The sequence below is a fragment of the Carettochelys insculpta genome, chromosome 2, assembly GCF_033958435.1.
Source record: "Carettochelys insculpta isolate YL-2023 chromosome 2, ASM3395843v1, whole genome shotgun sequence".
NCBI classification, from domain to species: Eukaryota; Metazoa; Chordata; order Testudines; family Carettochelyidae; genus Carettochelys; species Carettochelys insculpta.
Genome location: NC_134138.1, coordinates 238,872,116 through 238,886,259, shown reverse-complemented (window position 1 = coordinate 238,886,259; position 14,144 = coordinate 238,872,116). Strand labels below are relative to the sequence as shown.

General features: G+C 42.1%; 1 protein-coding gene across 4 annotated transcripts in view; it reads left to right on the top strand.

Moving 5' to 3' along the window:
* The window catches only part of FAM171A1 (family with sequence similarity 171 member A1), a 147,029-nt gene that overhangs the window by 83,749 nt on the left and 49,136 nt on the right, over positions 1-14,144 (top strand). For all 4 annotated transcript variants that reach the window (XM_074984797.1, XM_074984800.1, XM_074984798.1 and 1 more), the window contains 2 exons: positions 641-733; positions 8,960-9,118. In XM_074984797.1, the coding sequence (XP_074840898.1) occupies positions 641-733; positions 8,960-9,118 (252 nt within the window). The remainder of the gene's footprint in view (positions 1-640; positions 734-8,959; positions 9,119-14,144) is intronic.

The window sequence follows — 14,144 nt, the reverse complement described above, 5'->3', positions numbered from 1 at the left end:
ATAGTAGGATCATAGGACCTTCTGTAGAGGACTAGTTCTCTAAAGACTGGGGAATATTTTTCAAACAACAAAAGGTTAAGCTTTTGTGATTACTAATTTTGGTACAGAATCACCATAAAACTTTGCACTCTTACAGCACATTTCATAAAAGTAGGTGAACTTTACTACACCTCTCTGAGGTAAGTAAAGCCATTTTACAGACCAGCCAATGTAGGCACAGGTGGATTCTGGCTTTCATCTACTATTTTGTATTAAGTTTTTGGTGGAGCTGGAAAGAGTAAAGCCAAGAGTTTGGACTCCGAATTTTCTGTTTTGTACTCCACTGCCTCTCAGATATGTTCAACTTCATAAGAGGCAGAAAGTTAAATATGTTGTTTGGATCAACAACAAATTACTATGTCAACTTAAGTACTTGATTTGTAAAACCCACATGAGTTATTTTGTGTATACAGTACAAAATATTTGCTTTTCAGTCATTTGAACTGACTTTCCTTCTAAGGGTGACAGAGAACAAGCTTGTGTTCAGTAGAATTGTTATCAAGGATGACAGACTCTTGAATTTAAGCATCTTTTTAATAAAGTTTAAAAAAAAAGAAGAAGAATTAAAATATACCCCACTCAAACTTCTTTCCTTCTACAGTGTTTTCTTCTCTGAGCCTTGGGCTTCTTCCTGAACGATCAGCTACATTAATGGTCTACGATGACGTAGTCCAGATAGTCTCAGGATTTCAAGGTATGTTTGTTTATACATTTGTAGTAGTTGGAATTGTGATTTAAACCACATTTAAAAAACAGTGGATGAAATCCTGGCCCCACTGAAATCAGTTGGCCAGGATTGCAGCCTCTGTGCTTGAGAGTTTCCCACGGCAGCATAAAACTAGGCCCGTAGTCTATACCATAACTTTTAAAAGTAGCTTTATGACAAAATTACAGTCAACCCGTGTTTTTTATTGACCTCAATTCAGTGAACTTCAGGAACAATGAACATCCCCCCATTGTTCCTGAAGGCCACTAGGGTCTGTAAAATCTAAATCCTCCCCCCTACCAAAAAAAGGGCGGCGGTGCTTACTGCTTCCGAACACTGTATTCCCGATGCACTTCACCCTTGGTGGGAGGCGCACATGGCAGCTCTGACGGTGGCGGTGGCTCCTTCAGGGCCCCTCCAGCAGCATGCAGCGGAGCGTCTCCAACCACATTTAGCAAGGCACTTTTAGCTGCACGCAGCGAGTGCCTCAAGCCGCCACCTGCGGCGAGGCAGCTGTGTGTGGCAAGGTGTCGTTAGCCATGAGCACTGGGTGCCTCAAGCCATGTGCAGCGAGGCAGCTGTGCGTAGTGAGTTGCCTTTAGCCACGCACAATGGGTGCCTCAAGCCACGGACAGCAAGGCAGCTCCAACCACACATGGTAGAGGAGTCCCAGGAACGCGGCGGGATCTGAGCCAGGGCAGGTTCAGGGGGCTCCTCCAGCAGTGGCTTTGGTGAGTGGCAGGTTTTTTTTGTTTTGGTTTGGTTTTGGGGAGGGTGTTGGTTTTTTGGAGGAGGGGAGGACTGGGGCTGGGAGGGCCTGAGGAGCACCCCTCCTCCCATAAGTCCTTTAAATGGAGGGTTTACTGTGATCCCTATTTGTCAGTAGCATGAGGTAAGCCAGTTTGAACGTCAATGTATACATGGCTGCTTCTCAGTTTCCTGCATTTCTGCTATTCTTCTATCTCGGAGTTCCTTACCTTTTTGTACATGAAGTAGAACTACAAGTTCCAAACTCCTTATTTTGCATCTTATTCTGCCATCTAACATCATAGAACAATCTTTAGTTGTAAAACCACAGTCTGCTAATCGGTCTGATTTGTTTCCTGCTTATTCCTGTGATTGCTGTGGTTGGATTTATCGAAACAAGTACCTTACACGTTCCCAGAAAACGCAACTCAAAGTTGCAGCAAGAACAGTGAGGTGGACGCTGTGTTGTGACTTCTGACTGTACTGCTGAGTAGCAGAATTGAAGGTTAATTCACCCAGGTCTTTATCTGTCACTTTAGTGTAAATTAGGCCCAGGTCTAATTTCATTAGGATGATGTGATTTACTGAGGTTAGTCTGTAAAGGATGCTCTTACAAATGCTTATAGAACTTTTAAATTAAATCCAGGGCTTCTGTATGCTTGTTATCTTTCCTGTGCATGCTGGTAAGAAACCATGAAATAGTTTTTCATCTCTTTTTTAAATATCCTCTTTTTGAATTTGTGTCAGAAAATTAATGAAAAACAATGATTGTTACTTTTCTTTACTGTGCTGTAGTACTGTGAAATGAGTATGTCTTAAGGGAATATTACTACAATAAGGATTTCTTAATGTAATTTTTAGAGGCAGAAATCAGTCAGACACAATAGGCTTTTAATAAGTGAGAACTCTAGATATGATCTAGGTGAAAGAATCACTAAATGGATTATATACCGGAAAGGATGCTGTTAGAGAGGGCTATATAACAATGCAGCTATGGTATATGTATTCTGCAGTTTGTGAACTGATGTTATGAATTTAATTAATAAAAGAAGGAAATTGGAAATGGCATTACCTCCGTCAGCTAAACCATGAAACACAGCTTGCAGCATTAGTCTATTAGGGTGCTGGCATTAGAGAGCCTGGCTTGCTAACAAATCTCACAATTCACTGTACAACAAAGATCCTTCCATGGAAAATTGAGCCTAACGGCTTCCTTACAGCTTTCCTTGCTTTGCCTCTTTTTCAATAAAGATAGCTTGGTGAGGAACAGAAATGCAAACAGTACCTGTCATACCGATCTAGCTGCTGGCAATTAGTCAGCCACCATTCCTACATTCCTTGAATCAGAATGTTTAAAGAAGAGGAAGAGAGACAGGATCCAGAAGTATTTTATATGCTTGTAAATGTGGAAATTGGCTGATACCTAAACTCCCATCCACTCAAAGTAAAATGTCTCTCGGTACCTGTGCCCTCTTCTTATCTTGGGAGTTCTTTCATATCCTTATTGTTCTGTAAAAATCAAGTGTGGCCACCTGTGTTTCTGTTATGTTGAAATGTGAGTGGGGAACAACCAAGGTCTGAGACAGTTCTCCCTAACTGCCTACCCAAAACGTGTATGGCTTGATTCTTCTCCCACTTACACTGAAGTAAAAGTGATGTAGATTCAGTTACTTCAGAGCAATTAATCAGAATTTTTCCCAATGTCACTGAGATACTATACAGACTAGGGACTCTGGAGCACAGAATAAAAGTAGTGGGAGCTTGCCCGACACAACTTACTAGTTGCTTTTGTATAATTAATAAGATGACCAACTACATATGCCTTAAAAAGTTTGTTTTCAAGTATGCATCCAACTTTGTTCTCGTGCTGAAGGTCCAATCTACAGCTGTACTCTGGAAGTAACTGCACAGATGGAGTTTGCCCATGATGGGTTCCTTAAGATTATGCAAAGGAGTGATAAAATACCAGTTGAACTGCTCTGAGTCGGAACTCTCTCATCTGGCAGCATCCATAATGCAACATGATTTTAGTTCGCCGGATGACCACTTATCATGGGTCTGAAAAAGTTTCATGTGGTTCCACATAAAGTTTGTTCACAGCCACCAGTCTTGGCTCACAGTGTTCTGTGCTGTTATTTAGCTGTAATTTACCCCCAAATGTCTTCAAAGAGCTCAGTAAGCAGTAGAAGTGTTGGTAACATGCTAGACAACGGTGAACTCCTGTGGTCTGCCAGACGAGAGAGGTTCAACCTGTATCAGTTTATCAACCAGCAGGGTTAAGTACTCAGTTTAGAGAAGCTATTGATATCTTCTCTCTCCAGTTGCATATAAAAGTAACATCAGACATTCTGTACAGTATCTTTCCTACTCTGTTGAAATGGGCCAACTGTGCCTCAAATAATTATTTTGCACATATGGCTACATAAACACTGAGTGACTACACACTGGATTATGGTTTGAGCTGGCATTCGCTCAAAGGGCTGCCTTGAATCATTTCTGAGGAGAGAATAATAGCATGTGGGATATTGTGCCGGGGGGGTGAGCAGTGCAGAGAGGTGATTCTCAGCCAACAATGTCAGGAGTTTTGCCAGCTAAAGGAGTTGTATGCTCTGAGAGCTGACTAAGGTGATGGCTATGAAAACTGACAACCACCTCTTTGTGCCAGTACGTTACAACAGTATTGGGACTTGATCTACAGAGCCTCCGCAAAGACTGGGAGATACTTGAGCCTATCGCTGGTCCTCTGATCCATTGGTTGAGGTGCTTTTTGTACCTGGAATCAAAAGTGCAGTTTGGTTAGAAGCACAAGTTTTTTTACATCAATAAATATCTCCAATGTAGAAAAGGCTTTAGCAATATATATATCTCTCACTAGTGTGTACTGACTCTTGCCATTGAACAATTGCAAATGTCTTATTACCGAATTTAGCCTGCATTTGAGAAGTACAGATAGGTAAATAATATTATTCCCATGCTATGGATTGAGGGAGAGGGGGAAATGAGGCACAACAAGTGACTTACTCAAGGTCATATAGCCTATCTGGATTGAAAACTCAGACTTTTTTCAGTCTGGTGTCTTAGCTACAAGACAATACAGTTCGTACAAACTTTATCTATAGTATTTGAGGAAACGGAGATTTGTGTTTAAAGGTTTTGCCCCTTTGTAAAAATATTTTCAGTAACAAATTGGCAGCACTCAGCTCTCACAGGCTGTGCAATATTAAGTTTCTATAGAAGATAATGTATTGCTCTCTATAAATTATTGTGCTAATAGGCTCAACTAGAATAACTTTGTCTTTTAATTGTTAATTACATACATCTTTAGAAATGTAATACTGGTACTTGGCTACTTGACGATAGTTAATCTTAATTAAATACATAGCATCCTAAAATGTGCAATTTTACATTGAACTGTTACATAGATAATCCTAATTCTGTTTTTTTTTTTTTTGCTGTGGATGCATGTCTGCATGACACATGCACACACAAAGCAGTGCAGGCAGAGACTGTTCAATGTTTGAACAGATTTGTGCCTGAGGTATAGCAATTATTATCTTATTGCACAGCACTGGAGGTTTAAGATTTTTTTTTCTTTGAGTTCATTGATGTTAGTGTCTTCAGTCTGTAATGTTACAGATTTTCTTTTAGTCCTGGAAAGTGGCTAAGAGAGATTTCTTCCAATTTCAGAAATGTGTTGTTTAATTGCTGCATAATTCATTTAAGGATAGAATTAGTTTTAAGAGACTGGTACAGTTATTTCAAAAACATTCTGGTGACTAAAAACATTTTTTTTTTACTTACCATTACAGCTTTCTTTCCAAAATTAATCAACTTTCAAAATGTTGGGTTTATTTTCTTAATTTGAATACATTTGTATTGGACAAAAAAAGCTTTGTGCATATGATGATTGTTTACTTCCTGGCAGATGAAATGGATCCATCTTTGTACAGAAGCTGGAGTCATTGGTGATAAAGCTTGTATTGTAGAAATTCTGTGTTGTAACAATAACTCGTGTCTGGGAATGCTTTAAAAAAAAACCTGAGAGTAGGAACGAACTAGTCTCCTGGTTAGTGACTTAAGGAATTGTGGATACAAGGACTCTGACTTATCACTTGTACATTGATTATGCAGTGAAGTGATTTTCTTGACTTCAGTGAAGTAAGATGCATAAAACTGGTGGAATGAGGCCCTTCGTATTATGGCTTGGGCATCTTGAAACCACAATCGTAATTTCAGTCAGAGCATTATTTGTCTCTTGATCCTGTGTTGCTCAAGGAGCATCCTTTGAGTACTGAAAAGAGCTCTTGGGAATAGAGGAGCTTTGCTTTCAACAGCTGTTTTAAATCTCCATTTGCATGTTGTCTCAAAACTTGAAGATGGGGCCTTGCTGTGTGCCGCAGAACAGTGTGGGTGAGAATTCCTGGGAAGATGGTATTGGTTTCCTAAAGTGGGTGTTCAAAGGCAATGAAAATGTAAAATACTCTGTGGAGTTGTCTTAAATCCTGTTGCACTGGTAAACCTGCAGTTTGTGTGTAATGATTTTGAACAAATGTAGATATGTGGCTCATAATGCACCTGATGAGATAACACGATAAGGCTGAAATCTTAAATATACAGTCTAAAGAGTCTAGTTTTATAGTGTAATGTCTTAAAGGTCTGTGGGAAAAGAATCTCCTCATACCCCTGTGCAGTAAGGTGGACTGGCACAGTAACTGTAGCTATTCCTTGCCCGTGTTCAGGAGCGCAAGAGCCAAAAGAGCTAGGTACGTTCTTCACCTCGTCTGTCCCCTCACCATAGCATTGTACAGGGGCTGTGCAAGTCAACCCATAAACCCATATTCCCCTTCACCAACGGACTCCAATAGAAGTTCTCATGCACGGTTAAAGTGGCATGGAGGTGCTTGCATTAGAACAATAAATGTACAGAGCTGGAAGTGACCTCAAGATGTCGTCATGTCCAATCCCCTTGGCTGAGATGGGACCAAGTAAACCTAGACTGTCCCTAAGACAATCAGTTCTTAAAATACCCCAATTATGGGGATTCCACAGCCTCTGTTGGAAGCTTGCCCTGATAGTTAAGTTTTTCCTAATATCTAGTCTAAATCTCTCTTGATGCAGATTAAGCCCATTACTTCTTGTCACAGCTTCAGCAGACATGGAGAACAATTGATCACCATCTTTTTTGGCTATGTCTACACAGCAGTGATCTGTCAACAGAAGTTGCTATTGGAAGATATCTTCTGACAAAACTTGTGTTGACAGATTGCGGCCAGACAGCAAAGCAGCAAAAAAGCGATCCACTCAGTCAGACTGCTTGGTCCCTCCCTCAACAGAATGGCCAATCGGAAGCACAGCAGAACAGGGCTGCCCGATGTCCCGGAAGCTCTGTCTGTTGACAGTGGGCCCTGCCCCCTACACCCCCGAGCATCCACTCTTGCTTTCGATGGACAGATTCTGTCGAGAGAGGCATCCTGCCTCCTGGGGAAAAGCACCACGTTCAGTTGTTCAGTTCATGTTCAGTTCACTTTTGTAATGTGATTGTGAATTTTGTTGACAAAACTCTCCAGTGTAGATGTAGCCTTCATAACAGCCTTCAGCATATATTATCAGGTCTTCTCCCCACTCTCACACACACTTGCCCTTCTTTTCATAAAACTAAACATACACAGTTTTTTAATCTTTCTCATAGGTCAGGTTTTCTAAACCTTTAAGTGCTTGCACATGTCCGTTCCACATTAGGTATGTGTATGTCCTGTTCCCAGTTGTGGGAAATTTTTCCCTAAATTGTATTGTAGGGTCAGGTACAGCATCCTTGGGTGCCATGTATCTCTGGTGCGGTATAAAGGGTCCAGCCATCCATGCAGCCCTTCAGTTCCTTCTTATCGACTGATGATCCCTGGAACTGCTCTTCTTGCTTTGACAGGCCACACTTAGGAGCTCTCATTTGTCACTCCATCCTTTCTTTTTCTTCTTCCCAGTAGCTTTGGTGTTAGTTAGTAGTTGTAAATAGCCAGATGGACTCCTGCTGCATTAGCAGAGCTTCCTCTGCTCCCAGAGCTTGACATGTTGCAAGGCCATGCCTTTGAGGAACCTGCCCTCTAGTTGACTAAAATGTGTGGGTGAGATTTACATCAAGGATGAGTGTCAGATCTGCTGCCAGGAGCTCAGGACAGTGTGCTCCCTTTGCTCAATGGCATAGAAGATGCTAACCGGCAATGGGCACCCTACGCTTGTGAGTGAGCTGCATAAATGTCCCTCCTTCATCTCAGGGGGCCGCAAGATTGTCATAAGTAAGACAGTCTCCCAGGATAGGGTAGTTTTGCTAACTGAGCTTGCGTACCTGGAATTTGCAGGGTGTGCTCATTGAACTGAAGTAGTGCTTTAATTGGATGCAGAGGCAGCACATGGCTGTCATAGTTGATGTGTGCAATCAGTACACCCCTCACTTCACATGCCCTTGCTTTGTGTGTGTGTCATTTTAGCAGTACTCATAGGAGAAAAAATGACATGGATGGAAACCAGTAGAACCTGCAACCCTGTGCGTGGGCAACAGTAAAAATGTTTCAAAGGCCACACACAGAACCCCAATGGGCTCCAGGTTGCCCACCCACTGATCTAGGGCTTGATGAAGATTCTTCATTTGAATTTTGTCTTATTATTTGGTCGATCATCCTCTATACATTCTGAGCAGCCATTCATAGATTAGTATTTCAAAAGATAGATGTCTGATCTGTTGGCAGGTATTTTATTAGCCTTGGCCTTCAGTTTTACCCAGGTTGTTTTTAGTGAAGCTATCCCCTCTTACATTTATTTTTATTACATACAGTATAATCCTATTTTCCCTTATATTCTATTTAGCAGGGTTTTTTTTTTTTTGCATTGTGATTTAAATACTATCCAAGCAGTGAGGTGGTGACTATACCAAGACATTATAATCAAAGCAAAGTAAGAAATTACAGAACACATAATGTGGAACTACAGATGGAAGAACACTGGTCTGTTGAACTATTTATTACCTTTGAAGACTTTGGGTGAGATTAACTTTTCCATTTCAAGCGAGTTAACAAGAAATTAAACATATGTAGTAGATTGCAAACTTTCCTTTTGGTTTTTACATGCATTGTCTCCACATTTAATTTTAATTTAACCAGCATCCATTAGTTGAGGTGTGCAAGGGAAATTAAAGTAAAACTAGGAAGGATTTTCAAAACCTCTTAAGGTAGTTCAGTATCTTGGTACATTTTACCTTGTAACACTTTGTGCAAAATAGCACCCATTATAGAGCACATTAAAAACGGTGCATTATCTTCACCTTCATATTAGGTCATCGTTACATCTGTTCATCACAGACAGATTTTAGTTTGCAATGGAAATTTTAAATGCACTTTTTGAAGGATTAGTCAAATGTAAATAAAAGCCCAGGAACAATCTATGCTCCTTGGATAATGTCACGCTCAATTTTCACAGGTGCACGGATTCAACCCCGCGTTCACTTTCAAAGAAGAGCACTGACATTGCCTGAGAACACCAGCTACAGCGACCTGACAGCATTTCTAACTGCGGCCAGTTCACCTTGGGAAGTGGACAGTTTTCCTTATTTACAAGGATTAGATGGAAATGGAACTGGTAATTTTGAGTCTCTTGGTTTTTGTTCTGAGTGGACATTTGTTGGAATGTAGTTTCTGGGCATTTGTGGTTGTGGGGTTTTTTGTTTTTGTTTTTTTTTTTTAACTGTCGTTTTCTCCCTTCCTCATACAACCCACCTTCTTAATTTTGAAAATGTTGGTTCAACTAATCAAACTACTGCTCCTAAAAAGCAGTAGTCCACATGACAGTGTGCCTGTGTAACTGACACTGATGGTTCCCCATGTTGACCATTTGTGGATACGAGCCCTGGGTTAGTGCAGCATTAAGACTGAATATCCCTTCACCCCTTATGTATGCCCTTCAGGATGACGTTGGAGGCTCATTGACATTGGTGGATGAATAGCTTTCTTATGTTGCACCTGCCGTTTGAAGACTGGCTTCCTGGCCTGTCCATTTAGTCATCTTTTACAAATGTACATTCATCTTCAATTAAAAAAATTGAGAGGCGTGGGGCAGGGGAAAGATTTAACCTCCTAGATGCCACAACATTAGTCATCTCAAATTATTACTGTGCCTGACAGTCTGTATAATGTCCATAGTCTAAGGGTTTAATGTTTGGCAGCATTGTGCTGTACCAACAAAGAGTTGTTTCAGTAGTCTTGTTAAATACAGAATAATTTTGGATCCCGCTTCAGCCAAAAGTGTTCAGATTCTTTTGAAACAAAGACGAAAGCTGTGAAGAACTTTTAACAAAAACAAGCCCCACTGGACTTTGAACTTTGACTTTTGAGTTATGTTGTCTGTGTTTTTGCATCTTGGGCTGGCAGCAGGTGAGGCAATTGAACTCTTGTAATTCAGTCTTCTCAGGATGAACTTACTTCTGCTAGCTAATTTATTGTTTCCAATTTTCACTCAAGTGTGCAAGGTTTGTGTGATTGGTTCTGCGGATTTGTTCAAAGAGAAAATGGTGTGATCTTCCCTCCCCTCTCACTTTGCCTTTCCTTCCCCTCTCACAATTCTCTCTCCTTTTTCATAGATGCAGAGGTTTTTTGCCTCCTCTCCTCCTTTTACCGCTTCAGCCACTTCAGTGGTTCTGTCATGTCCAATTGCTGGCTCTCTTACCCACTCTTACTTTCTTCTTTTACTCTTTTACATAACCTCTCAATCTCCTCTCCCCTCACGATGCTGAGCATGCTACAGTCTCTTCCATATTAAACCACCTTTGACCCCATTTGCCTCTTCATCTACTGCCCCATTATATTTTTCCTTTTGAGATGATTGAACATGGTGTCTAAAATTGCTATCATGTTCCTCTTCTCCAGTTCCAGTCTAGACTCTCTTCAAATCAGCTTCTTTCCATTGCATTAGTCTTCTCAAAATCTGTCTATCCTTGGCTTCAGTGCCTCTGTCTTGGCTCTTTTACCTTCATTGTTTTTTTCAGTGCATTCTTGGGATGATATTCCTCATCACCCCTCCAACTTTCTGTGTCATTTATCCCTTTCTCTTCCCTCTCTACACCTTTTCTCTGAGTGATCTCATCCACAATCACAAATTCTTCTCCCTTTCATCTGTATGATGACTTCAGGTCTTCCTCTCCAACCTGCCTCTTGTCCAACATAAAATTTCAGTCCATCTCTAGTGCATGGCCTCATAGGTGTCTGGCTGTCAGCTGAAGCTCAGCGTGGCTCTTAATCTCTCCCCCTTGAAGTCTCCTGTCCCTGCCTTTCTCACTTATTGCACAATACACTACCAGCCTGCCTATCGCTCAAACGTATGCATTCTGCATTGTGGCACACTCAGGCCTCTCTCCTGGCCCTTTCATACAAGCTATGACTAAATCTTGCAGATTCTTTCTGAATCACATCTCTAAGTGTGTTCATTCCTATCCATCCAGAGAGCTAAGGTTCTCATGCACGCTCTCAGCATCTTGTCTGTCAATTAGTGCAACATCCTCCTCTCCCGATTGACAATTGTAATGTTGTCCTGCTCAAGTCTAGTCAGAATGGTGCTGCAGAGGTTGTTGCGTAGACAATCACTTGTCAGCCTGCTCTTTACATTCATCCTCTGGCTCCCTCTTCTCTATCACATAAGGCTTAAGCTGCTTTTCATTGTTTTCATGTTGCTTGATGTCTTGCCCCACCCTACTAATCAGCTGTTGTTCACGATCAAAATGTGAATGCCTGCCTCTGATCAGCCCATGGCGGCAGCCTGCAGTGCTATATGTTAAATTTCGAACACACATCTTTGTGCTCTGTCCCACGCTGTCCATCATACTTGGGAGGAGCTCCCCATAAATATCTATAAAACTACCTCATTAATAGGGCCCTACCAAATTCGCAGTCCATTTCAGTCAATTTCATGGTCAGAGGGTTTATAAAATAGTAAATGTAAGAGTTTCCGATGTTTAAATCTGAACGTTCTCTCAAGGCTCTTCCCTACTCTGACGCTCTGAGTGCAGAAGGTGGGGGCCTGCAAGAGACCTTAAAATCAGCTTGCCTCAATAGTCTCCTGCTTAAAAGCTTCCCAAGGTTACAGATTCCCTGACCTGGGCAGCTAGTGTGCTGTTGGTGTCACTACTGCCTTCAGAGCTGGGCAGCCAGAGATTGGTGGCAGCTAGCAGGGAGTCCAGCTCTGAAGGCAGAGCTGCCCCTAGCAGCAGTACAGAAGTTAAGGATGACATGAATACCCTGTTGTCACCTGTACTTCTGCGCTGCTGCTGGTGGTGTGTTTCCTTCAGAGCTGGGCACCCAGCCAACATTACAACCACTGCTCTCCAGTCTATCATCAGTCTGGAACTGCGGAATGTAGTGTCAGGAGGAGTCATATTGCTTTAAATAGAATGGAGATAAAGAAAGCACCAGAGAATGCTCTTCTTTTTCAGCTTGTCCAGTTATGGGTGGGTAAACGAACAAATCAAAGCAAAATTTGAAAGAAGTAGAAATAGGCAAGTAGAATGTATTACATAATGTGATTTAATTTCAGATATTAAAATACTGAATTTTAGAAACCTGTAGGTGTTTCATTAGGGATTTGACTATAAAAAAACTGACCATGTATCAGAGAGGTAGCTGTGTTAGTCTGTAGCTTTCAGAACAACAAAAAGTCTTGTGGCACCTTATAGACTAACAGGTATTTTGGAGCGTAAGCTTTCATGGGCAAAGACTCGCTTCATCAGATGCATGAGTGGGGGGGGTGGTTTCAGAGGGTATTTGAAGAGTGGGGCCCCAGTAAAGCGGGCGGGCCAGAGCTGACAAGGTCTATTCAGCAAGGTGGAAATGGCCCAGTATCAACAGTACTTATCAAAAGAGGAAAAAACAAGTCAGATCAGACAAGGGGATGTGAGTCATTGTCAGTGTCTAATGGGGAGCTATTAGCACCCAAAGCAGAGAAACTGTCTTTGTAAGCTGCGAGGGTCTTTGTCCACAAAAGCTTATGCTCCAGAATATCTGTTAGTCTGTAAGGTGCCACAAGACTTTTGTTGTGACCGATTCATGATCACCTTTGGCAGTTAGAGGTTATTTTTCCATTAAGTGTTGACAACTCATGTCTTCCTGAGGAAGCAATGAGTTCTGTGCTAACACAGATAACGTGTGTTCTTGTAAATTAAAATGCTCTGATGTGGTTTCTTGTAAAAATAACTTCCACTCAGTAAAGACCAGTCTCTATCTTATAGCAAGCTCTCTACCAATGGAAAAGTCTCGTATTTCAACAAATAGTTCACGTAAATATGCTCACATTGACAAAATTATCTGTAGTATTGTGGTGCTTCACAATAACTTAAGCTTGGCCTACAATACAGCATTAGGCTGATGTAAAGCACTTACGCTGAACTAATTACTTCAGTGTATATGCTACAGCCTTGCCCTGGCTGCTACACTAGCCAGCATCGTAATTCCACCTTCACAAGAGGCGTAGGGTATATCTCAGCATAGTTAGGGCAGTGCAATATTCATGTGGACACATAGAATCATAGAACCATAGGGCTGGAAGGGACCTCAGGAGGTCATCTAGTCCAGACCCCTGCCTAAAGCAGGATCAACCCCAACTAAACCATCCCCATCAGGACCTTGTCAAGCTGGGACTTAAAAACCTCTAGGGATGGAGAATCCACCACCTCTCTAGGCAACACATTCCAGTGCTTCACCACCCTACTGGTATAATACTTTTTCTTCATATCCAATTTACACCTCTCCCTGTAACTTCAGATCATTGGTCCTTGTTCTGCCATCTGTCACCACTGAGAACAGTTTCTCTCCATCCCTTTTAGAGCTCCCCATCAAGAAGTTGAACTCTGCTATTAAATTACGCCTCAGTCTTCTCTTCTATAAACTAAATAAGCCCAAATCCCTGAGCTTCTCCTCACAGGTCATGTGCTCCAGCCCCTTAACCATTTTTGTTGCCCTCTGCTTAACCTGCTCCAGCACATCCACATCCTTTCTATACTGGGGCGCCCAAAACTGGACACAGTATTCCCGATTTGGTCTCACCAGCACTGAATAGAGGGGAACAACCACTTATTGAGATCTGCTTGCAGTGCTCCTCCTAATGCATCCTCACATGCTGTTAGCCTTCCTGGCTACAAGGGCACACTGTTTACTCATATCTAGCCTTTCATTCTACATAACCCCTAGGTCCCTTTCCGCTGTACTGCTGCTTAGCCATTCAGCCCCCAGCCTGTAGCCATGCTTGGGATTCTTCCATCCCAAGTGCAGAACTCTACACTTCTCCTTGTTGAACCTCAGCCGCTAACCCCATGAGGGGATGGGAATAGTGCCCTACTTCGAAGTTGAACATCGAAGTAGGGCACATGTAGCCGATCCGCGTTCCGCAACATCGAAATAGCGGGGTCCACCATGGCGGCCATCAGCTGAGGGGTTGAGAGACGCTCTCTCTCCAGCCCCTGCGGGGCTCTATGGTCACCATGTGCAGCAGCCCTTAGCCCAGGGCTTCTGGCTGCTGCTGCTGCAGCTGGGGATCCATGCTGCATGCACAGGGTCTGCAACCAGTTGTCAGCTCTGTGGATCTTGTGCTGTTTAGTGCAACTGTGTCTGGGAGGGGCCCTTTA